Source organism: Ixodes scapularis, unplaced genomic scaffold, assembly GCF_016920785.2.
Source record: "Ixodes scapularis isolate PalLabHiFi unplaced genomic scaffold, ASM1692078v2 PGA_scaffold8__174_contigs__length_109621045, whole genome shotgun sequence".
In the NCBI taxonomy this organism is placed as follows: domain Eukaryota; kingdom Metazoa; phylum Arthropoda; class Arachnida; order Ixodida; family Ixodidae; genus Ixodes; species Ixodes scapularis.
Genome location: NW_024609883.1, coordinates 101,551,916 through 101,578,212, shown reverse-complemented (window position 1 = coordinate 101,578,212; position 26,297 = coordinate 101,551,916). Strand labels below are relative to the sequence as shown.

Here is a 26,297-nt window from a genome sequence, read left to right as displayed (position 1 = left end):
ATTTGCGAGAATATATTAAAGATCAATTAACCGTATCTATCAAGATAAAATAGAATATTAAGTGCTAAAAAGCTGAACCAAAGGAAGAAAATTGGCTTAGGAGGGTGAGGGGCGTAATCATCCGTCATTCATTTATTTTCTACATTGTTTTGATTTTAAGCTATTTTAATTTTGATTTTAATTTAATCACCACGGTTTTTTTAATTTATGTTATGTGTTTTTTTAGCATTAGGATATAATGATTCAGCCTTTACTGCCTTTACTCGAGGAAATCTCAGCTGTTAGCAACACTGGGCTGGGCACGTTCGAATTCTAAACCAACTTCGCAAAGTGATTGCGTTCGTTTCCGCAAATTCGAGTTTCCTGAAAGTTTCTTTTATATTCGAGTAATTCGGTCCCAATGTAGAGAGATAATCTTTGGATAAATATTGAGAAACATTTGCCTACGGCTGCGACAGCGTCGCCGAAACGCAAAGGTAACAAACATACTGACACCACGTTCGCGCTTCTTGTCGTCGCCCTCGTTTGTTGGCGGGATGGCACCCAGGATTACAAAGTGCCCAACATAAATATTTCTTACTTTTTCTTTTTGCTTGCATCATTGTAACCTCTCAATTCTCTCCATATCTATATTTTTGGGCGGTCGAACTCTTGTCATAGCTGGAAAGGAATAATTAAGAACTGTTTGGGTTGTCTTTCGTTTTTGTTTTTTTGTTTACGGTTGTCAAAGTTTTATGGAACAGTCTACGTCAACCCTTTCTTTTTTAGATGCGGTGGATTAAGTTTGATTCGTCAGCCAACGGCGTCTTTAGTCGCGAAGTGTGCCCGGAGGACGCCGAATTTTTGAGCACCCACTGGGACACGTTCAAGTGCATGTGGCGTGAACAGGTAGGTCTACATGGCGGCAACCACTTGTTGTCGCACAAGAAGTTTGACTATGGTTTCGTTTCTTTCGTAGACCAAGTGCTACTGGATTCGGCTGGTGATATCGCTGAGAGAGTACATCAATTCTCACATATATACGTATGAATTTTTGGTAAGGTCTTCTTCCCGATATACCAATTGAGCGCGTAATTCGAATATCGCGAAGCAAGCACTTGATCGCTACCCTCTGTTCGTTTCCGTTCCAGCAAAGATTTCCCACGAGTCAAGATCTAGTGAAAGCCGTGGTAGACAACACTTTCATGGATATTTGTGACAAGTTTGTATTTGGTAAGTTTTTAAACAAATTTATGATTGCATATTGATTGCAAATGATAGTGATGTGGTACCTCGGGTTTCGTGCATTTGCAAGCTACTCTATAAAAAGTTTTGTATGAGCAAAGTTGGTTCCAAGCTCATCTAATCTCGTTGCACGTATGAGTCACATTTCAGAGTTTGATGCTGTTGCGAGCCACGATCAGTGGCCGAGTTAACGCACTGCAGCTCTGACCGCATGGAGCGAAAGCTTGCATTTCATAAGCCCGAGATTTTTGGTTCTGCTGCACTTATAAGCTTATCCAGCCTCGCTGCACACTTGATTTACATTGTGAAGTCTCATGCTCTTGCAAGTTCTGAAAAGATAAATAATTGCAAAGCTTATATACTATCTTTTTTCCTTTATTGCATTGTCTAACCATCGTTGTGACCGTTCGCCTGCCCCCCCCCCCCCCTCCCCTCCCCCTCCCCCTCAGAGGGATACGGACTCGCCAAGGAGTTGATGTTGTCAATCATGTTCGTCATGGCCAATAGAGACTTTATGGCCCACATTGGGACACGACCTATTTGTGAGTACAGCTCTTGTTTCTACTTCCAATTTAATCCACCACATACCATTTGAAAGGAATGGAACAAACATATTTCCTCGTTTCTAATATTCTAGTTTTGTTGACAACATATTTTTTTTTTTAGAAACTTCACCTAAGAATGCCGGTCTGTCGAAAAAACCAACAGCAGCATGCTCAGCCGACATGCCCCTTTAAAGGCAGGCTAGGACACGCCGAAAATGAAATAGGAGAGAACTATATTGCTAGGACCCACTGTATGTTCCTATATTTTTGCTGAAATTGTTTAAAAACCGACACAATAGGTTCGTGGATAAATCGACTTACCTCGAATACGCCCCATTCGAAAAGGCCGCTATGGTTATTGGGTCGGCAACGTCATTTGTCCAACGCGCGGCGTCCACTTACACGCTCTTGCATACTTGGCTCTCTCGCGCCTCAGCTTCCTTGGTTTACCTTCCGCGTTTCAAGCACGTGGTTTCAAGACTGACATCTACGAGATCGCTCGCTTCATCACAGTCTTCGACACTGATCACAGCAATCGCAGCAGCAATGAGAGTGGTCGTTATTGAGAGATTTTGGAAGCTGGTCAGTTTGACTTTGACCCACTGACGACCAGGAACGGCATCAAGAACATAACGGAAAAACTCGCCGTCATCCGCGAAGATCTCGCATGTGCATGCCGTGGCGAGAGGTCAAAAAGTAAAGGGGCGAGAGCGAGAGCAGCGGAGTAGCCGAGTAGCTTGACAGGGTGCGACCGTACCTTGGCAAGGCGAGCATGGGTGTACCTGGAAAGAGAGAGCGTTCAACTGAATACAATGATCTCGTGGTTTATGGGCACCGTGTTGGATGGATGGATGGTAATGGCTATACCCTTTGTATCGGGCGGCAGCTTGCGCCACCTAGCCTAACATTTCGTCATCCCTTCTACTATTTTTTTTTTGTATGTATTTTGTTATAACAGTTCCCCCTCTTTTTTAAATTGAATTTATTGCCTATTTTTATATGTTTTTTGTTTTTTTTTTATCCTTCCCTAGATCTCTTCCACCAATCTTCCAATCTCCTCTTAGTAATCGCAATTCTTTCCCTATCAATTCGTCCATTCATGTCCGGAAAACCCAGCGCCCCCTCCAAATCCGTAGTCATCCCCCCCAAGAGGGTGGGACGAAGCCCCGTGCACCTTAAAATTAGATGTTCTATAGTTTCCCTTTCGCGGTTGCATACGTCACACAGAGTGTCTACTTCCTGAAATTTAGCCCTATACGTTTTCGTTCGCAGCACCCCCGTTCTAGCCTCAAAAAGCAAAGAGCTCCCCACTGAATTATCATACAGCTGTTCCTTCTTTATTTCTTTTTTTTGTGCCCTGTATATTGCTAAAGCTGATTTCCCCTGCATTCTCTCTTCCCACAATTTCCTCTCTGTTTCCTTTACTCCCTTTTCCACTGTTATGCTCTGATCGGCTCCATCTCGTTGAATGTATTTAAATCTCAGCTTGCGGGTTCGGTTTGTCCACCTAGTGTTAAGACTTTTCATATATAGATACTTGTACACTTTCGCTGCCCACCGTGTATCCTCAATTTCAGCTAGTCTTTGTTCACATTTTACTTTACTGATCGCTTCTCTACTCTCGAAAGATGCCCAACCCATATCCCCCTGTACTCCCTCATTTGGTGTATTCCCATGTGCCCCCAATGCCAACCTACCCACACTCCTTTGCTGTATCTCTAAACCTGCCTGAATTTCTGACCTCGTACACAATACCGCATTCCCAAATGACAGTCCTGGCACCATGACTCCCTTCCATACACCCCTAACAACTTCATATCTATTATAGTTCCATAGTGCCCTGTGTTTCATGATAGCCGAATCTCGTTTCCCCTTTATTACAATATCTTCATGGTCTTTTAGATACCGTCTTTCTTCACTTAACCATACTCCCAGATATTTGTACTTTTCTACGTGTTCTATTAATGTGTCCTGTATCTCCAGGGGCTCCCCCTTCTCGTCGTTGAAAACTATTATACCAGACTTGTCCCTACAAAATTTTAGTCCTATATTGTCCCCTTCCCTGCTGCAAATTTTAATCAGTTCCTGTATTGTCTCACGACTTTCTGATATGAGTACAATGTCGTCTGCATACATTAACCCTGGCAATACTTGATTTACTTCATGTCCTTCCTCCATGTAAGTCAGGTCAAAACCTAGGTTGCACCGTTCTAAACTTTTTTCCATTTCACTGAGGTATATCATAAAGAGCAAGGGAGACAATGGGCAACCCTGTCTAAGACCTCTTTTTATTGCTGCTGGTCTTGTAGTTTCGGCTTCCCATGTTATAACCACCCTATTCTCCGTATAAACCCGTTCTAGAAACTTAACCATGGTTCCCCCTAGCCCATATCCCTTCAGTTGGTTCCAGAGTTTTTCCTGATTCACATTGTCATATGCCCCTTTGATGTCTAAAAATGCTACCCATAATGGCCTTTGACTTGTCACTGCTATCTCTATGCACTGAGTGATTACGAATAAATTATCATCTAGTCGTCTATCTTTCCTGAAACCGTTTTGAAGCTCCCCTAGGATCTGCTTTCTCTCTGCCCATTCTTCCATTCTTCTTCTTACAATTTGCATAGCTAGCCTGTATATTACTGAAGTTACTGTGATTGGTCGGTATGATTTGATACTGTCTTTGTCTCCCCTGCCCTTATATAATAATCTCATCCTGCTCAATTTCCAGTCACTGGGTACCTCCCCTCCCATAAGTATCTGGTCAATCACCTGCCTTAGTTTCAATTTGCTTGTTTTGCCTAGCACTTTTATCCATCTCATTGGTATGCCGTCTGGACCTGTCGCAGTTCCAGCCGGGACCCTTCCTTCTGCTTTTTCCCACTCCCCAGTGGTCATTTCCTCTTCTTCGCTATGATCCTCCTCTTGTGTTGTGTAGACGCTATTATTCCCTACTGCCTGATCTGATTCTAACTCTGAAAATGCTGCTTCGATTGTATGTCTAATGTATTCTCTTGCCTCTTCCCCCTCTACCTTTGTCCCTTCCTGTGTGGTTAGTGTCTGCTGGTACCCCTCGGTCGTTTTTCCCTGCGCACTGATGTGTTCCCAGAACCTTTTTGCCGCATTCCTATCCTTCTGGTTTATCTCCATCATCCACTGGACCCCTGCCCTCCCAATTTTGGCCTGTATTAATGCTGATGCCTCCCGCTTTCTTTCCTGAAATTCCTCCCATTTTGATGCTACTTCGTCTAGTGTGGCCCCCTTTTTCTTTGCCCATCTGTGTTCTTTAGATGCCGCCTGGCGTCTCGATATTGCTGCCTTAACCTCTTTATCCCACCAGCTTTTCAGCTTACGTTTTAGTTTTCTACCTCCTTGTTTGATTCGATATTTCTCTAACTCTCTATTGAAAACACTAATTAAGTCTTCATATGTCCATTCTCTTACCGGTTGCTTGGATACTATGTTCTCGATTTGCTTAGATACCTCCTGTAGTTGTTTATCATTTAAGTTATTCCTTCCTTCTTGTTTTTGATTTTGCGTTTCTAATTTTACTGTGCCGAATCTGATCTTGATTCTCTTATGGTCGCTCCCCAGACTTTTTGTGCCTTCCTCATCTATTTCCATGCCTCCTAATCTGTTGTATATCTTACGCGACATTAAACAGTAGTCAATAGTCGAGTGAGAGTTCTTTCTTTCCCATGTTATTTTTCCATCACATTTTACCTGAGCATTAACCAATACTAGATCTAGAGCTTCGCAAAACTCCTCCAACAACCTCCCCGTTGTATCTGTATGTCCATCAAAGTCTTCCAAATGTGCATTCATGTCCCCCAAGATAATTATTTCCTTGTTAGTGCCGATTTCCCTAACGTCTCCTGATATACATGTCAAGCGTTCTGCATTTTCCTCCGCTGCATCACTCCCTGTTTTTAGATAAACAAAACCCAAGATTGTGTCCGGACCCCCAATATTGCCTTTGACCCACATGTGTTCCCTGCAGTCCTCTTGTTCCCTTTCCCATTCCTGACCCTTAACTAACACCCCTAATCCCCCTCCCTTGCGGTCCTCATTGGCCCGGTTGCATCCCATCCAATGATATCCTGGTATGTATGGTGGTTCTTCCATATCCCTCAGATGTGTTTCTGCTAATCCATACACTGCAAAGTTTTCGCTCTCTAATTGCTCCTGAATCTCCTCCCACTTTATTCTGTTCCTGCCCCCCTGCATGTTTTTGAACCCTATGTTAAGCTGTTTCTTTTTCTTAGTCCTGCGAGGCTTCCTCAGACCCTCCGAAACCCTCCACTGTGTATCTACATTTTGGCCCTCATTCACACCGGCACCCTCAGGGCTCCGGGACCCGCCAAAAAATGTACGATGTGACGTCCAATCCTATCACCTACCGTGCTCCCAGTGATTCCACTGTAGTGGATGCCCCATGTGTTACAACTAACGTGGCCAGTGTTGCCTGGTTGCCAGACGAAAATGATCATTCGCAAATTAATTATTGCGATTACTAGAGCTCTACAAATCGCAAAACTTGGTGTGTATAACAAGTACCCATAAGCGTTCTATTTCAAGAATAATCTACCTATATAGTTTTCGTGTCCTAGCCATTTTAAACACAATTACTTGAATAGATTGATGGACGGATTTAGACCAGTACCTTCAACCTTGTTCCAGCAAACGATCCATTCTACAATCAGTCGACCAAGAATGCCTTCCGTGCCGTGTTTGGGAAACCGGACTCCGTCCACAAAATCCAGTTCCACGTGAGTGTACGAGTTAAAACTAGCGTAAAGTTCCCAAAGAACGCCCACCCAAAATAAAGATATAAATGGTGAAAAACATGGGGCAAGCTATCTTTGGTGATGCCTTAGTGCAGGGGTTCTCAAACTGGGTTCCGGGGAACACGGGTTCCGCGAGCTGGTCTCATGGGTTCTGCGAACGCCCAAATTGCACCCCCCCCCTCCCTCCCCCACCCACGCTGTGGGCTGTGCAGCAGGACCCTGCAAAGCGCCTTGATCTCATTTTGTTCCGACATCGCAATTGATAAGGTGGAAATATATGAGAAGCAACACAAGCAAAATTGCCTGCGATTGTACTTATGTCGCTTCTCCGCCGGCAAATGGGGGGGTCCACAGCAATATTTCAGGCTTCCTGGGGTTTCGTGGGACCAAAAAGTTTGAGAACCCTTGCCTTAGTGAAACTTTATCAAAAATTAATGACAAACACCGGGGTACCCGCTGCAAACTGCGTGACGCGGTTTGACACGTGATGCCCGGTTATTTCGGAAATGTGTTAACCGTTTTTGTTCGAAGACGAGTCTAGTTTTTTTCTACAAATAGACCCACGTGTCTACTTTTCTGTAGAACCCACGAGGACTGATCATTAAGACTTGCGAAAGGAGCCGACGAATGGCAAAGCCGAAATGACATTTGTCATTTTTTAAAACTGCAATCCACGTGGAAGTTTGCTATTTGTTCCGACGTTATCGGTTCCGTGTCGTTCGCTGGGTGTCTTTTGTAAATCGCAATGATTAAATCTTCTCGAGCGTTGCAGAGAAATATGTGCACGGGTCATGCTTCTGAGGAGGTCGACCTTTTTTCGAATAAATACGGTGGTTTGGCAATTCAGAATGCTGCCCGAACTAACCTTTACAGTGCAATTATAACGATACCACATAAACGATAGGCTGCTTATAACGATCAGTTTGTAGAGTTTTTAGACTAAAAACGACCAGTTTCTAGTCCAGATACAGTGAGAATCGGTTATAACGATTGTGTTTTCAGGTTTTCTCAATGTCGTTATGAGTGGATTGCACTGTATCCTACGACGAAGAAAAGTTGAGCTAGTTGGTGATACATACTTGGGCGAAACCAGCTGAACATACAAATATCAACCATCCATACAAATGAGAGGAAAAAATAAAATGTGCATTCAACCACTGGACTACCAACTGTTTAATGAGTCTTCTTTCTCTTCGACTAGCTTTATTTGTTCTTTTTTTCTTCATAATTTGTTTCTGCATTCTGCATTTCATGATAGTCTTATCGACTAGCTTATGCTTCCTCTTCGATTCTTCTCTTTTTCTCTTTTGGATAGGGAGACTGGTGGTGAACTAACACACTCGTCTTCGTTCTCTTCTATGGTCGTTTGTCGTAGATAGCATGTCACTATATCCCTTTGGCGGTCACCGCCACACATGTACGCCAGCACGAAAGCATCCCGAATGGTCGCTATCGCCCATGCGCTGCGGCGATTATACGTTGGAAAGTTCCTGCCAATAGGCAAAGCTGCTTGCACCCCAGGAGGTGTTGCTGTCTGTTATGTCTATGGGGAGCTATATTTGTTTTGTTCGCGTCGTATTTCGCTTTGCTGAAATTTGACACTCTGTGCAAGCGATCCCAAACGCTCTGAGAATTGAATTTTGAGCCAAAGAACTCGTCCCCCAATGCAAGAGCTCTGCAAAGTACCTCTGGTTCAGAGTCCGAGGCGGCCAGAACGTTGATTTGAAGTTGGTTCGTAAAAATTAGACAATGGGAGAAAGGCAGCAACTTTTTGCCTTCAATATTTCCATTCAATGATTTCTCAATCTGAACAGCTAGCAAGCACTGTATGTACTCCCGTTAGATAGCAAGAGAAACAAAAAATGCTGGGCATAGATTTATTTTTAGTGCAATCTCCTTTAAAACTTGACCGCTAAAGGGTTAACAAAATTTTTCACGCGTTCACCTGCAAGCGCGGAAAGGGTCCAAAGTGCTCCGCTTTTTCGTCTGCAGGCCTTCCTGACGGTGAACGTGTTCAGCCGCTTTGCGAGCGCGGTGGTGTCCGTGCTGCGCTGCTGGGTGAACGAGCCGGATTGCACCCTGCTCAACTTCTACACTCTGTACCTGAGGGACCCGTATTGGCACTGCCCCACCGAGTGGTGCCCTGAGGACCCCCTCTACAAGCACCTGGAGGTATGCCACGCGCGAGTCCACGAAGGGCGTGCGTCGTCTGCCGAGCCGCGTTTCGGGTTGTCCGCACACGAGCGTTCGCGCATTCGCGACTTTTTACGACCGAATGCGTTAAAACCCCTTGCAATCTTTTACGACGAGAGTGGAACACTCAAGATTTCTGTATACTCCTTTTTGTGTTTTTTTTCTTGCGCATCCTTAAATATTTTTTGTTTTTGCTCGAAAATCTTTTTGCTGCGTTATAAATGAACGTTTGTTGTAGATAGCATGTCATACATTTGATCTTGGCAGTGCTGCAAAACCTTGTCTGTAGTGAAATGTGGTTCTATCCAGGGTCACCTCATAGAGGTCTAGTTTCACGTGAGCGTCGTGGGTTCGAAATCCCCGAGCGAGGTCATTTGGCTGTGGCGTCATGACCCTATCGACCAATCGGGAGTTTCCTTTCACAATGCCACTGACGCTGATGTTGGCTTTTGTGCGACACAAGCTCCTTAACGCTCTCTCGTTTAAAGTGCTTTCTTCACTCGCACTTCAGATAAAAACAAATCCCGTATCTCCACTTTTTAAAGTTACATTGTCATGACAGTTATCACATAACATCTACATCTGTGCAATGTCTCAATGGCTGCGACTGAGGCGATAGCTTTCGACCAAATTATTTGCTATTTTAAATGCATGATGTTAACAAAATTACTGGTCGATATAGATAATTTGACAAAGCGATTTCCACTAAAAGCTTGCCTAGTTCTTTTTTTTTTTTTCTATTTGTTTTTGTGTATAATAACTTGGTTTATATTGGTTTTTTTTATTTAGGCTTTTACATTGTGCGCCTCTTCAGAGTTCAACACTTCTTTTTGCATTAACTCTGTATAAAGACCCATAGACATCCACACTTTATATGCTGGGAGTATTCACTTCTTGACTGTGATTACCAAAATAATAAACATGGTGCTGCTCTTGATATTATTAAGCTTGGTAAAGTCAAGGATGCGCATAGAGTCAAACGGGCGCAGCACTGCTCTTGATTTTTTAAAGATGCAACAATCGGGATAGAGAACTAGTGACTTTATCTCAAGGGAGGAAATCAGGATGGCAATCGTGCCATTGATTTTTTTTTCCAAGGAAGTGGTACAAGGAAGTTTTCTGAAACTCGACTAAAGTGTGAAAAAAAGATGTAAGTTAAGAATGTTGGTGAGCTAAAAATGAGTGTCTTCACCGTGCTTTGCCCAGAACAAAAAAGTAAGAACCCTCCAGTTAGGAGCATTGAGACCTGGGATGAACAACTGCCAGACGCAAAATTTGTAATCGTCCGCGACAAATGCAAGAACATGTCCTAAACAAAAATGAAATTAAAAGTTACTAGCGAGACAGTGAGGCTGAACGAAAGCTCATTCAGCTCCAAAAAGCGGCATCGGTGTCGCTATCGGGTTTTCGCCAGATGGCGACACCGAAACTTCTTGCCGCGAATAAGGTAGCACCCGTGAAGAGCGCTCGTTCGCTTGGTTTCGTCCTAACTGACATCTGGGGTGCACAATGAAAAAAATTGGGGCAGAACCAACCACGTTGCATAATTAAGCGATTATCTGCAAACTCAATTGAAAGAGCCGCAGCCGGTCACTTGTCAATTTTCCCGCTAAATTTAGTGGAGAAACTAAACTGGTCTTATGGTCACGTGATAAAAAGCCATGGGACGTCAATTTTTCCCGCTAAATTTAGCGAGAAAACTGAATTTGGGGCGTTGAAATCGTGCGACATAATTTTTTCTGCTAAACCTAGCGTCGAAACTGACGTGTGTATGGGTGACGTGATGTCATTTGCCCCCCAAAGTTTAATAGCGGGGAAACTGATTCTGCGTGTAGTTCGCGTGACATGGAGTCGTGCGATATCATTTCCCCCGCTAAATTTAGCGGGGAATCGGGGAATCTGAAATAGTGTCGAGGTCATGCGACGTCAGTTTTCACGCCAAATCTAGCGGGGAAACCGAATTTCTGTGTAGGTCACGTGACAGCAAGTCGTGCGACGTCATTTTCTTTATACATTCGGCGGGGAAACGGCCAGAAACGTACCTCCAAGTGGCCCGAAGATCCCGAGAAAGCCATTCTCCTTAAAGAGACACAGATACCCTCGAATATTTTGTATTTTTTGCCAGGCGATTTATATGTTGTCAGAAGACTACCCAATCAACATTTTGCTACAGCATCACATATATTTTTAATTAAGTAAAAAAAAACATAAAACTGCTCGAAACCGAAACTGGACTCGGGAGGAAGAAATATGGACAAGGAGAGAGCTGCAAATCAACGTATTTGCAGCTTTCTAGAAGCCACAAAAAATTAGACGTTTGCAAATCTCTGTAATGCGAAATTAGAGTGCAGCTTTTGAGGTATTTTGATGTTACGATATACCGCGCTAAACATTTTGAGAAAGAAATATATGTGTACAAATGTAGATCACCCTCCTCACATGCTGGTTCTGCACCCTCCTCCTTTTCCATGTCCTTTTCCTGCTTCATACCCTCCTCCATCGTATCCTCACCTCCTTTTGTACCCTCCCCACTTCCGTACCCTCCCCTCCTCTTGCGTACTCTCCTCTCGCTCCTCCTCCTCCACAGCCTCCCCCTAAATTTAGCTAGAAAATGGTTGTCACGTGACCTCAACGCCAATTCAATTCCCCGCTAAATTTAGCAGGGAAACTGAATTGGTGTCGAGGTCTGCGACGTCCCATAATGCGACACTGCGCATTGAGTTTCTCCGCTAAATTTAGCAATAAAACTGTCGTCACATGACCTCAACACCAATTCAGTTGCCCTGCTCAATTTAGTGGGAAAACTGAGACGTCCCATAACGCAACGCGCGCGCTCATCATGGAAACGGCCGCCTAAGGGCTCCACTCTAAAATGGGTAGCATATTTCTTTTCTATCTTTAATATTGAGTGTCTGCCTTCAATGACCCACGACTTCGATTATATGTGGTAGTTGTGTCTAACTCTAAACCATAGAAAACGGCACGTGACCACGGAGAAGAGGGTGAGCGCAACTCAAACCGGCCAGTTCCCGATCGGTGGTTTTCGGGCAGTAAAAAAAAAAAATTTTGAGCCGCAAATTGTTTCCTGGGTAGCTGGGCTCTCGTATGTTACATACAAATAAAGACCTCGGCGAGCAAAAATGCCCCGTCAATGCCCCTTTAAAACCTGCACAAACCACGCACAAGGGTGTGTGGTCTATGTCCCGAGCCTCCCTGATCTTTGTCGGCACGATCGAGCAAACGAGAAGTTTCGGTCCTTGGGCTCGCAGTCCAAGTTAGCCTTCTGGTCGGCTCCCGATCTGGAGGAGCTGCGTGCGGTGATGGAGAAGGCGCCCGACCGGGCCACGGGATTCCGGGAGGTGGCGTCTCTCGTGCCCTGCTACGACGTGGAGGGCATAGACTATTCGGACTCTGACCCTGACTCGGACTACGACGACGAGCACGACAACCTCCTCTTTGCCATCTCGGACCAGCTGGCCGAGACGGACGACGACCTCCACGATGACCTCACCTGCGAGATGTGCCAGATGAAGAGGAACCTCAAGAAAGGTGGGAGGGTCTCTTGGCTACAGCCCCGGTCATCCTTGTACGTCTCCATGCCTCGTTCCAAAAAAAAAAAAAAAAAGCATTGCTGCGCAATTTTTGCCAAAATGTTGCGTAGGATACTATCCGGAACAGGTGCCAAAGTTTTAGAGCTTCCGGAAAAAACCCCGGCGTTCGGCAGCTCCGTGTATTGGATGCTTTACTTAGTGGGATCCATTCTTCTACAACATTGTCGAGATGCTGTGTATATGCTTAGAACCTTGATGGAGTTCTAAACCGTCTTTTCTTTTTTTTCTTTCTCGTAGCTGCGGACCAAATGAGAAGGGAAGTGTCGGACGAGAAGGCTCGTCAGGAGTTCTGGCAGCAGAAAAAGGTGCGCCCCCATTAGTCGCTCTCTCGGTTCGCGGCTCTCGGCTGCGTAAGATGCGCGGACAATGTCGTCTAGCCATGGGGAAAGTTTGGTTGGCCGAGTGCTTTGTCGCACCGCACTTTGGCAATGCACGGAGCGAAAACTCGCGTGGCAGTGACGCGGATCGTCTAAGCATTCGGCAACAAGTTTGACTGGCGGTGTTTGGTCCCAAGATTGGGTTTAACGTAATTGGCACACGTGCAGAGACTGTCAGTGTATTTTGTCTTTGTCACAACCGAAAACTTGTTAAAGGCCGTCCAAACAGGACATGTTTGCTGCAGTCGCAGCATTTGCTTATACAGTGGAATCTCGTTAATTCGAATTCTCTTAATCCACACTCGCGGATAATTTAAACAAACATGCAGGTCCCGTCCTATGTGGTACTAGGAAGAAAACTCCCAATAATTCAAACTTCGCATTATTCAAACAGATGGGAGGCTTTCCTCCAAATCCGGTTCGCTTTGGCACTTTTGTGTTTGCACTCGGGGAAGGCTTCTTTTTGCTTGTGTTCTTGGACAGAGACCTGGAACGTGCTCATCACGTGTATCTGGGCAAAGCCATATATTGGGAGAGTTTGGCTGGTTAATGATCTCGCCGCCGTGAGTGCGTGAGGGCAGTGAGTGGCATGAGGGGCGTGAGGGCGGTGAGCGCATGAGGTGTGTGAGGGCTTTGAGTGCGGTGAGTGCGTGAGGCACCCTTCAGATCGAGCATCTTTCTCAGCAATTTTGGTGTTAAAGGGGCACTGACACCCCAAAGGTCGTATTTATTTTAATTGTCTAAAACGATGCAAGTTGCAGTCATAAACACGCAAAAAAAACCGCATCGCGAAAAAAAATTTTCTCGCGCGCGCGCGCGCCTTTTTATTTTTGGCGTTTGATTTTCCCGCCTCTCGCCTCCTCGCTTCTTTTGATCGGTGACGTCAAAAATCAGGAAATTTAGAAGCTTTGTAGGCGACATCTCTATAACATTTAATTACGGCAATCTTAAAACATGTTTTTTAACGCAATTGCGAACGCACTACGGCCCTTCTTTTTGAAATACCAAAAATCGGGAGTTCGTTGTGGTGCCGTCTCCTGGATTTGTATCCTCCAACGGAAAACAGGCGACACCGCTCAAAACCGGTCCGCCGCAACGCCGGCGCTAGCCGGCGCTCGCTCCTATCCTCCTCGCTTTGGGTCGCCATGGCAACAGCAGGGAGTGGTGACAGGAAAGTGGACTCTCAGGTCTCCTCAATTTTTGACGTCAAGGCACCGGCGCCAATTGCGCGGGAACTTCGAATTCGGCATTTGGAAATTGTTTTTTTTACTTCACGAATACTGAATTCCCAAATCTCAAATTTTGAGGGTAATGGCCCGGCATCGTTTTCAATCGTTTCGGATAATAAAAAAAAATATGATTTTGATGTGTCAGTGCCCCTTTAATGGCGGGTTGTTCTCTAGTTTTCCCTAGATCGACACGAATTGCTGAGATCGGGTCCGGCTCGAAATAAGCAAGCAACTCGGAGCAATTCGAACCCGTTTGAAGCGGCCGCATCCAATCAGGGACGCAAAATTTTCACGTGATACCTCGTGCCGGTGATGATGACACCGAAAGACTTGGTTCTCGTTTGAAATTGATCGTTTTTTTTGGAAATAAACTGTTTCAGAAAGGTGCATTAGTATTCTTAACGAGATTTAAATGCATAAAAACACGTTCATAACGCGTAATTGTGTCTTAATAGCGCAAGAAAAATAAAATTTTATGATGACGATGGCAAATTGCAGCAATTGGTTGCTGCGTGTGATCGCGGGCGGCCCGTGTTGCTGGTGTTGCGACGTAAAGTTTCTGGGCGAATTTGCCCCATCCGAAGCTGGCCTGAGTGGCGTGAGGGCCATCAGTGCGTGAGGGGAGTGAGGGGTGTGAGGGCCGCAAGGGCGGTGAGGCGCGTGAGGGCGGTGAGTGGCGTGAAGGCGGTGAGGGCCGTGAGGGCGGTGAGTGGCGTGAGGGCTATGAGTGTGTGAGGGCCGTGAGGGCGGTGAGTGGCGTGAGGGCGGTGAGTGGCGTGAGGGCGGTGAGTGGCGTGAGTACGGTGAGTGGCGTGAGGGCTATGAGTGTGTGAGGGCCGTGAGGGGGGTGAGGGCCGTGAGGGCGGTGAGTGGCGTGAGCGAGGTGAGTGGCGTGAGGGCCATGAGTGAGTGAGGGCGGTGAGGGGCGTGAGGACCGTGAGGGCGGTGAGTGCATGAGGGTCGTGAGGTTCAGTGAGGGTGAGTGAAGGGCTGAAGGTGAGTGTGACTGTGAGGGTGAGGGTGAGTGAGGGGCTGAAGGTGAGTGTAGCTGTGAGGGTGAGGGTGAGTGAGGGGCTTAGGTGAGTGTGGCTGTGAGGGTGAGGGTGAGTGAGGGCGACCTAAAATGCCGACCTCTGCTCGTGGGTCTCTTCTCGGGTCTTTTGTTTAAATATTTTCAATGAAAGACGCGAGTGTGTGCAGACGCTCCGACGCTACCGTGCCGGGTACCTGCCATGCCGTCATGCTGTGAAATGAAACCACGTTTTTGTGTGGTGGAAGTTACTTTGTGAGCTGAACCAACTCGCTCATGAAAACAATGGCCATGGGAAAACTATATATCGTCCCTGCCTTCCAGCCACCGTGGTCGTGCGACGTCGGGTGTTGCCGTCCCCACGTCGGTGCAGATATGGCGCTTTCTAAAACGAAACTAAGTACGGCTGCATGTTCATCAACATTCCTGTTCTTATTTAAATCATACGTTACTACAAAAATCCCTCTTTACCTCAAAGACTGCTGTGCAAGCCTGCCGAAGTCGCCCTCAAGTGAATGCGAACGTGATTGCACGACAGAGGCACCAGCCGAGATGCTTGCAAATCCATTGTTTTACGTTTGCTTACTTTGGCCGCAAATGTGGCACGTCGGGAACCAGTAAAATGGTGGCCAGTGGTTTTTGGGAATTGTTTGGCAATGCCTACAGCATTGTACATTTGTAGGATGTCTCAGCACTAAAAATACAAGCAGCGAGTTCCGTTGCATCAGAACACAACAAAGCACGAAGAGCCCTTCGTTAAAAGGAATATTTTTTTTCTAAGAATATTTTGCCTCAAAAGTAACTTTTGCTGCTTCAAAACATTGTCTTGGCTGCTCCAAAAGCCACTTTTGCTGCTCCAAAACGCTGCTCTGGCTGCTCCAAAGTGCTCCAAAACACTGTTCTGGCTGCGCCGAAAGGTGCTCCAAAATGGCTTAGGCCAATCACATCACTGCGGGTTGAAAAGCTAATGAATGAAGTTTTCTCGACGTTTTACTGCAGACTTTTATTTGGGCGAAAGAACAAAAAGGGCGGTCGTTTCCTCTTTGGTCCCTCCTTCCTCTATTGCTCCTTCGGCACTCTCCCCCCTTTCCTTCACCTTCCTCATCTTCAGCTCCTTCGTCGCCATGCCTACTGGCCAGGCTCTCCCAATGTACAGGTCTGGGTTTGGACAGCCACAAGCACGCCCTGCTGGCTGTTGTCAAAGCCTCCGTTGTTGTTGTTGGTTCTCAATGTCGTGAAAACAAGAAAGGTAAGGAGGCAAGGAGGAAAGCCGTGCTGTTTGCACGGTTGATGTCCTTACTGAAAACATACTTGTGCACTGGAACTTTCACACTTTTAAAGAAACATTTGTTTTTACTTTTTTTGTTTTTGTATTGGTGTGTGCAGTTTTTGTTGCATTTTATTTGACAGCCCTTTAACAAATGTGAAATGTTTCGAGCCTGACCACTAAGTTAGGCTATAAAATCCTACGTTTGTCAGTACCGTGTCCGCGTAAAGGGTGGACACGACGGGCTAGTTGCAGATTACGACGAGGAAAACAGTGTGAAACGTACACGGGCAGGACAAAGTACAGACACATTGGGTGTATAGACGCAGTAAGTGCTTCCTTCTTTGGCCCTGTCCACGTGTGTTTTGCATTTCCCTTTTCATTTGTTGGGCCGACGGGCTGCTATGCCCATCCATGAAACTACCCCGCCGCATCCCAGTCCTCACTCCCATCCCTCCAGGTCTTGGACGTGCTCAAGCTGGCCGAGGAAAAATTCAAGGTCATCATGCAGGAGAAGGGGCTGAAGCCGCGCCAGTTCCGCGACGTCCCGCCCTCTTCCAGCCCCAAGAAGAAGAAGAAGAAAAAGAAGGGGCGCTCCGCCAGCGTTGCCGGCGGCAGCGCCAACCCGCCGGCGCCCGTCGCCCAGACCGAGCTCGACGGAAGCTGTGCCAAGCCGTCTCCCATCTCGAGGGTGGCCATCGAGGACACTGCCGAGTCCAAGGCCATGATGGCCAAGGCTGTCGACTGCCTGAAGCAGGTTAACCTGGGCGCCACGGTCAACGGCACCGTGACCAACGGACTGGCGGCCAAGACTAGCCCTGCCAAGGCCGTGGCGGCAAAGGCGGCGGCGGCGGCGAACGGAACGACCAAGTGCTGCGCTTACTGCAAGAGGAGCGAGGGCTGCAAACTCAAGCGGTGCTCTCTGTGAGTTTCACCGTCTGTCGCTTCGTTTGCAGAGTGTTGTGGGAGCAATCTGCGACGCCGCATGTCGGCGGGGAGTTTCGTTTTTGGTCGCGTTTCTCAAAAAACAAAGTTCCGGTATTTAACATAGAGTTCAAGATATTTACCTATAAAGGGTATGTATCGGAAGGTTCGACGTTGTGTCCTCGCTTTGTTGTAATTTTTGTTTCACTGCTCCAATTACAAACAATATTTGTATTTATTTTAGAGCGCAGCTCTTGGACGCCCGTTTCCGCGTTTCGAGGCATCTCCGTCAGCGTAACCATTCCCCTAAATTTAGCAGGAAATTGAATTGGTGTTGAGGTCACCTGACGTCAATTTTCCCGCTAAATCTAGCGGGGAAACTTTACCCGCTAAATTTAGCCGGGAAGTTTTCCCACTAAATTTAGCGGGTTAAGGAGGAGTGTATGGAGAGGCATGCCCTCCCCTCCTCCTCCTCAAGAGCTGCGCTCTAATTTCGCATTTCAGACATTTCCCTTCCGTACCCTCCCCCCCCGTTTCTCAAGAGCTGCGCTCTAATTTTGCATTTCAGATATTTGTAAACGTCTCATTTTTTTTCTTCCAACACACTGAACAGCTTCAAAAACCCAAACAATCCACAACACGGCGCACAGGACCCTGCACGATCTTGAATTAGAAAAACATACTCCAAATGCCCACACTGGTATTGCAAGCTTGCTGCAATTCTATCCGACTGTAACGAAAAGTCGGAGGAAGATTGTAATACTACGTACCGGTATATGCGCCCGCGTGGCTAAAATAAAAAAAAACTCGGAACGTCGATTGAGCAAAGGCTCCGTTATTTAGCTCGCATACGGAGGTAACAAGTTCCTATATAGTTGGATTAATAGGTGCAGTTGAGCTACCGACGTAACTCGCCAGACTTGGCTGCCACTTTCTCAAAAGCTACCAGTGCATGCACAAGTTTCTACAGCGCATTTAGGACTTTGCTTTAGGCCCGCTACCAGCCGTGTGCGTCCCAAAGCCCCTCTACGTTGACGCTACCACGTGTAAGACGAGCACCAATGCATCAAGCAACTTTAGCGAGTCCGGCTAACGATGCACCTTTAATTAAAGGATAGCAGCAAAGTTTCCAGTGGCCTTGAGTTTCTGGTGCCGCATACAGCGCTTTCTTGGGTTTCACCGATTCACCAGTTTGTCTCTTTCTCGTTGGACCAGGTGCGTGCGAAAGGGGCTGTTTCCTCCTGCATACTACTGTTCCCAGGAGTGCCAAAGTGAGTATGCCGCAAACAATCTAGTGCACATTTTTTTTTTTTTTTCTTTTTGTTTGGTTGTGAGGGAAGCACTAGCAACTTCGATAAGACTTCCGAGTGATCCCAAGCTCTCCGGGATTCTACTAATTAAACGGATGGAAGGTTCAACCTGGCTAGCAACCCTACAGGGCTAACACAAAAAGTGGGCAATATTCGGCTTGTAGTGACGCATGCATCTGTTCTACAACTTCCTTGGGGCTTTTGAGCAAGAAATGCATCCACATCTCCGTTGACCATTTGCATAAAGGAGAGGTTCGTACGCTCTTTGAGGAAAGAGCACCCTTGCACAGTCGACTTGCCAGCAGTCGTGCCGCTTCAACTTGCCAATGCTGGATCGCATTCTTACTGAATTTAACCGATTTAGCCGCGAAGAAAAGCGAGCGAAGCATGCCAAGTTCAAAGAGTGTTGGGCTATTGGCCTACTCCCAAACACCTCTGCCGCAAGCTCCGCCAAGCACGCAATACAACTGTGATGGGAAAAAAAAAAAAAAGGCAGGAGAGAGGATTTTGAGATGCTTCGAGAATAGTTTGCCAGCTGCAGAACCTTCGAGAACAAAAATAAATAAAAAACAGTACGAAAGGACGTGGCGACATTGACGCAGCGTCTCGTGCTCAGAAGGCCGAGAGTAGAGTTGATGCGTGCTGCGTTCCTCATAAAACGCAATTCTGCATACAATGTTTTCATCAATAAATCAAAATGTGATTGCAAATGTTTTTTTTTTTCTTTTACAGTGGATGACTGGGAAGAGAGCCACCAGTACACTCATGCGGATGACCTCGAGGACTCTGACTGATCTCCACAATTATATTTGCGAAGGCTACAATTAAACCGATACATTATTTCAACTACGCTCGCCTCAGGGTCCTCTCCGCCGAAATCCAAAGAGCCCGTTTCGGCTGGTCGACTGGCGTGGTTTGGCACGAGCAGTCGGTACTTTCGGAGCCGTGAATGCCGAAGGCAAAAATGAGGCTTGCCAAAAAAACAGATCTTGCCAAGCATTTGACGCACATGTGACACCACCACATTTTCAGTCCACGGGAGGCACGCGCAGGGCCGCGGCGATTGTTTACAGATAATTATATTCACGTCTGCAGCGAACACTCTTTTGTACGACATACGAGAGTTGCTACTGCACCTTAATCCATCGGTCCATGGCGGCATAGCTAGACTGGCAGGCAGCATTGGTCTATTGGTTGCCTGCAGCAAGTGTTAAACTCGAAAAAACTTTGGCCCATCTGGACTTTATCTTGGCGTGGACTACGGCAAAGGTTACAGGTACATGCAAGGTAGCTTCGATAAGGCTGCACGAAAATGCACTGCATTTGTGCAGCTGAAGCGTTTTTTAGTAACTGGTGCGTACGTGCTTGTCGATTTTAGCCGCAGTGTGGCAAGGGTGTGGAATCGAAGGGGCGATGTTGGTGAGTCGGGTCATTCTTACAAACAGGAGCTGCAGCACACAATAAACAAGGACATAAATAGCGCTGCCTACTGCCCACCTCGTAAGAGTGTGGAAAGAGGCCAGAGTTAAGACTGGTTAAAAGGGTTCTTTCCCTGCTTGCAGTCGTGCAGTGCAAAGAAGCAATGCCTAAAGAGTTTCTGTTGTGCAAGCAATCATAGTCCTGTCTCAATAATATGGATACCGACTAATAGGCATTTTCAAAAATGAATTGCGTAAATATGTGCATATTTTTCTTGTTATATACAATTTGCATTACAACGCTTTTTTTGGAGGGAACGAAGGCGTGCCTATTAATGAGACATTGCCGTATTGCATTTCCTCCCATTTTGCCCACGGGCTGACTCGTATTTCAGTATGCCATTCAAACTAGACTGGTTTGTATGCGTGGCAGAGCGTTGTCAAGAATGGGCAAACAAACCCTTTGTGATGCCACTTTCTTTCTAAATTTATTTGCCAAGAACTAAGCAACACCACTTTGTGACATGCTCCCGATATTATGATAGCATGTTAAAATGACAAATGCAAAAGCCCACGAGAGGTGCACAGATGACAGGCTTCGTGGACACGGAAACTTTTTGGAACCTTGGCAGCTCATTGTGCATAGGGTTGCTGCAAAACACGATTAGAAGCAACTGCCATCTTGACAGACTCGCAGAGTCACAAGCCCCTCCCCCAAGATATTGGAAACACGCTGCACAACATAGCACACGTGGCACTTGTGCTAGCCTAACTTCCATTGCACTAAATAAAAAAGTGTGCCCACTGGAAAACTACTTATCTCATCTGGGTTGTGCAAATTGCAGAGCAGCGAATTTGATGTAGGTTCTGGCATCTGTGCCATCATTCATGCAAGTGTAATCTTGAAGTGGAAAAAACAGTGCAAAAGATGGAAGGGAAGAAAAGTACACAGCACTGTGTGTGCACTCCTTTTTGTCTTCCATGTTTTCCACTGTTTTTGTAGTGTGAGCTACACTGGCCGAGGTTGAGCAGTGTTGCGTGGCTCGCATAATGAGCCGTGCTGCGCATGCGCGAGGAACAGTGACGTCGCACGGCGCACAACTGGCGCGCCGGAGCCGCCGCTGCGCCCGCCTCGCCGGTCTGTGCATTCCAGACGAGTGATGTCGTAGCCGCGGCAGACGCACTGACGCCGCCGTGTGCCCAGCTGTGCGCCTCCGTTGCGCAGTAGCCAAGACTGACGCTGCACCAGAGCCGCTTGATAACGCCTCATTTTGTGCGCATAAGCTCACGCTACATATATCCTGGCATAGCCGAGCTAAGCCACCGCAATTTTTTTCCATTTCAATATGTCAAATCAACTAGCGTAAGCTCGTTTCCTTCTTCCTTCACCGAATTCCCTTTGTCGCCCTCGACGATCAGTGGAGGATGTAGTGCGAAACGAACGGCCGTCATTTTCCACTTACTCATGTTCCATATGTTCTAACTTTTTATCGTATGTATTTTGTACTTGAACATTTCCACCCAAAACTAGCAGCACTCCACATTCTTGGTGCATATAATACAGCTTTTAAAACAAACTATATTTTCTGAATCCCCAGCCTTTACCTTTTCGAATATGCTATACTGTAAACGACTGGTTTTTCGCAGGCTCAATATTTCACGTTTTAGGTAAAGGCTGAAGTTTTGGAATAATTCGTGGGCTCTAATTTTCGTGACCCAGTGGGATCTCAATATAGATTCCAATGTATTTACATTTTACCGGAATTGTTTGCGGGATCTATTTTTTGCAAATTGTAGGCAATTCGCGAAAATTAAGTCGTTTACAGTATTTAGTGTTGCACAAGTCTGAATAGTTGTGAAATCGGCAAATGAAAATGATGCCGGAACCGACATTCAAATATACGTGCGCTTTTCAGTGCCGTGATGTCGGTGGCAGGCAGTGTAAAAAATGGACTATGCCGAGCATTTGTTTCATGATGCTGCGCAGGTGCTGAAGCAGGCTTCCAAAGCATTTATTTGACATCATGCAACTGCTTGTAGTCGGTTAGGAACAAATCCTTGTCCAAAACGTTAACCCCTGCCTGCCGCTGGAGTCACTTTTCCGTTGTTGCCAGTAGAAACTGTTTCAAAAACACAACGAGGACCAAAATTGTAAATTCAATAGCTTCACGAAAAAAAATATTGTTTTCGCTGAATATTTGGGATATTATTTTAGCGATGTCTGTTTAGGAAATTTCCAGATAAATTGGGGATGATGATGAAAACGCAGGAGTAGCCATTTAGTGTGAGTGAAGCATGTGAAGTTTTGTTGCATAACCCAACCAAAGCTCTCTGAAAAGTACCACAGATTATGTTGGAGCATATGCCAAAAAACATTTAGGCCACATACTTGTGACACTGAATCAACGGATGTGTGGCCATCTTGCTACATGTCCAACCACTGTTTGTGATCCCAGATTCATCAACCGAAGAACTCTGCAAGCCCTTCGTCGCTTTTATGCATTGCCGACGACGCCTCTCGTTGACAAAACCACAAATCCTCCTTTGGTTACAAATCTTTATTTCAATTGTGCCATCACTCCGAAAAAGAGTCTGCAAAAACCCCTCCCACCCCAAAAAAAAAAAAATCGGGAGCAAATGCCTGCTTTTGCTCAAGACACCTGCCCACCCTAAGGTCTTTGAAAATCTGCACACTTTGTTGTTGTCACTCCTCGGGTGGTCAAGGTTACTGGTGTCGAAGGACCGATCCCAGAGACGAACCGGACACTCCCAGGGTGTTTAGTGGTGGTGGTTTTAGTTTGCAAAATGTCGGTAAACTTTCTTAACCCCGTCTGTTATGTACAAGCATCGGGTCTTTTCTTTTCGTTGACGACGACATCCGACGTCGAAACTCAATTTCAAGAAAACTATGTACAACGGCTCGTGGCGCAATGGACGGTCGCTGCCCTGCAGTCGACTCCGGCCCGAACCTTGAGGGGTTACGACGTGGGAAATCTTTAAAAAGTGGACGCCTTTGGTTTTGTTGGGACTCGAGTAAACCTATATGTAACACGATAAAATGCTATGTATAATATAAAGCGTGTGGGATATAACCGTTACGTGCTTAATTTACGGACCGGTACACGCTTGTATTTGGAGGCAAATAAATAAGCGGAGGAAGTGTTAAACTCTGCGCGCAAGTTTTTCGTAAGGCGTACGCGTGAGGAAGGAAAAATACGAAAAGCTTTCACTAGATTCATAGATTTTACACACTGCAGTACTTTTGAGCCCTTAAAAATACGAAATTTAAAACAAATTGCTCATCCAGAAGTTTGAGGAACCTAACAAACTGAAACCGAAAAGTATACTACATTCTATACAAAAATCAAAGCCACATTTTTTTTTAAAAAACTTGATACACGTTGCTAAAACTTATGCCGATCATGAATTGTATTGATACAGATTGCTAAAATTTGTGCAAACCATGAATTGCACACCAAGGATTTTGTCTAGCACTCTGAAATTCTTGGATTAATTAACGTTATGATCTGTTTAGTTCCAAATTATTTGTCACATGCAAAATTTTTGTATTGGATTTATCTTAAAAACAAAGGCGCTAGAGAGCTGGTGAACGTGAAAGAAACGTGGATGGAGACTTTACCCGAGGCACTTTTTTTTTTCTAAACGACGACACCAACACCGAGAAGTCTCAAAATATCTATGCATTCATGTCGTCCTCTAGGAAACCCCAACCTCGGGCAAAGTCGCCACTGTACACAAAAAAAGCATGACATTGTGATGTGTTAGCTATGTCAATAAGATTGAGAAGCGCTATGTCATTCTCAATGTGCATATTGGGATCGCTCAATACAAACTCGTTCGATACACTTCCAATGCACCCTAATACCAACCATTCAAAAGAACTACTCAAAGACCAGACCAAACCATCACACAAGAAAAGAAAGCTGGCAAAGATTAGGAAGAAAACGCAAAAACTGCACTTGTAGAAACAGGTCTGCACAGCGCACAATTGCACCAATCCCCTCATTGAATAATTAGACTCTGCTCAAATCATTCACTCTGTACACGTTACGCAGCCGACTTTTGAAGGGTCGTAGACAAAACATTTACCTTTTATGTAGCCACATGAAAACACAACATCACTAAAACAAATGCCAAGACAGAACAAAGATGAACAGAAAAGGAAGTGGCTAAGGCCACCAGTCCTCAGTACTCCACAGAGCGCAGACGAGAGGAGCGATGTTGAGGTACAGCAAAATTGCTGAAGCGTGAATCGAGTCGTTTGCACGGATGGAAGAACCCCAGAAAGTTGCTGCCTCACAAAGAAACGAGAAGGTTGCACGAAAAACAAAACAACGACAAGGAAGAAAACCGTGTTCGGAAAAAGTGGCGTTTACCATAGATAGGAGAAAAGCGAAAGAGCAGAGTATACAGCGGCGGCGGCCAAATCAAATTGGGGCATGCCGACCTGGCAACGAAACGCTAGTTCGCTGTGTGGGCCGTCGTGAAACGAAACTCGCGGCATCGGCACAGCTGAAACCGTCACGGGGACACCGGTCGTCGACGTCGTCGCTCCTACACTTTCGTCGCCTGTCTGCAAAAGTTGCCGTCGACGAACCCGTCGGTAAAAACGCGTGCCACGGTTTGCGGAAAGCAAACACTACCGCGGCAATCAATGCGTGGCGTCCGCATCAGATAGCCATGTTTTGGAACTGATCCAAAACAAACAAGATCTGCTAAAAAAAAATAAAGACGCATTAACGCCCAGTTTTACGGTGGCCCAAAGAGCCCATGGGCGATGAAGACGAGCGGCGTGGCATGTTTCTACACCACACCGCAGCTCGACGCGAAAATGCCAGACGAACTAGGTCGACCCAAGAACTTTGACGAGAGGTACGGCGTAGTTCCGAAATCGCGGCGCCAGGCCTCGACATGGCCTACGACATACAAGATGTACATACTGCGCTTCACCGCTCAACAACACTCAATCTCTCGCCATATGCACTTTCAGGTTGCTCCGGCTCCATGGATGTCCCATCGTCCCATAAGACGGGGAGCACAAATGCGCACCAGATTCCCAAAACAAAACTACAGCTGCCTGTCCATACCGCGCTCGAGTGCACAGCTTTGCCCAAGCTCTCGTTGTATGCGTTTACAACTCGTGACGGCATCACGTATGTCCGGGTGTCCCGTAAAACAGAAAGCGCCGGATTCCTGAGAGAAAACCACGGATGCCTCGTTTGTTGAAACGAGGAGCGTTCGTGCATCTCCAACAATTGTCGTCCTCTTCCGGACTACGTCGAGAAGAGGCCCGACTCCGAAGCAATCCCAGACCCCGGGAGTGGTACCGGAAGGGACGGCGGCCCTAGTCCGAGAGGTTCTCAGTGGCGAACTCCGCAGGCGGCCGCTTGGCGACCGAGCTCGTCTCGAGAATGAGGGACTCCTCGCCGAGCACCGAGCACAGCTCCCGCAGCCGGTTCTCCATCTGGGGCACTCCGGCCAGCTGCGCCTCCAGGTTTTCCTTTTCCTCGCGGAGGGAGAGTCGCGTCGAGGTATCCAGTGGCTCCAGCCGCCAGCCGCCTTCCCCATCAAACTGCAGCAGGTGCGAGTGGAACTTCCTGCACCGACGATAGGTTTCGTGAGGAACGCACCGTGGGAACTAGGCTAGGTCTACAACCCCATGGCCTCACGAGACCGCGGTCCCTAGATAAACTTCGTATACCCTAGTTATATGGGTACCCTTAGATACCCGTATAACTGCCTGACGTATACATGACTTAAGTTCAGTTAAGGGTGCTTGCATATGACTAGGGCGTTAGTGGTCTGCAAAACTTTGGCGGTTTTCACCCTAGGAAATTCTGTCGCTGCAAGCGGTGCTAATCCACGTAAAAATAGAAAAATAAGTTGAAAAAAGTTGTGGAGTTTTAACCAAAAAAGATCTTGAACAGCGTCGATAATTTTCTTTGCAGCAGTACAGTAAACTTTCGTTAGTTCGACCTCGGTTAATTCGACTTTTCGTTTAATTCGATCGTGTTCAAAAGTCCCGGCGAGCGCCCATACATTCCTATGGGAAGAAAAGTTTGATAGTTTGAAATCGGGAAGACTCCACATCGGATAACTCGTCCCGAGCGAAAGCGTGCGGGCTCACATTGCACGGCACCACGGCAGAAAAACCACCAATGTACGGCGAAACATGGGCCCTTTGCTGCAAAGCCAGACGTGCGCAAATATGCGCCTGCTCTATGCCGTTTAGATGGACCGTAGCGAATGATGCGAGCCAGCGCAACCAATCTGGCGTGGAGTAGCGCGGAGAACATAGCACGAGGTCGGGCACGGAGAGAGTGCACGCTGGTAAAGTGCTTTTCTGTAGCATCGTGTGCGGTCC

General features: G+C 46.4%; 2 protein-coding genes across 2 annotated transcripts in view; one reads left to right on the top strand and one right to left on the bottom strand.

The window, feature by feature from the left end:
• The first annotated feature begins 257 nt into the window (after positions 1-257).
• LOC8028747 lies at positions 258-19,343 on the top strand. The gene is made up of 12 exons (XM_002401405.4): positions 258-476; positions 769-888; positions 959-1,036; positions 1,131-1,212; positions 1,674-1,766; positions 6,447-6,535; positions 8,546-8,725; positions 12,016-12,295; positions 12,595-12,662; positions 16,721-17,184; positions 18,400-18,455; positions 19,227-19,343. Exons 2-12 carry the CDS (start codon positions 769-771, stop codon positions 19,286-19,288), a joined length of 1,572 nt encoding a protein of 523 aa, XP_002401449.3. The 5' UTR covers positions 258-476; the 3' UTR covers positions 19,289-19,343.
• Positions 19,344-22,455: 3,112 nt separating this feature from the next.
• LOC8028746 (ATP-binding cassette sub-family D member 1) overlaps positions 22,456-26,297 on the bottom strand; it is a 40,129-nt gene continuing 36,287 nt past the window's right edge. Inside the window, exon 10 of the mRNA XM_029966996.4 lies at positions 22,456-25,530. Coding sequence (XP_029822856.2) covers positions 25,278-25,530 — 253 coding nt within the window. The 3' untranslated portion in view covers positions 22,456-25,277. The remainder of the gene's footprint in view (positions 25,531-26,297) is intronic.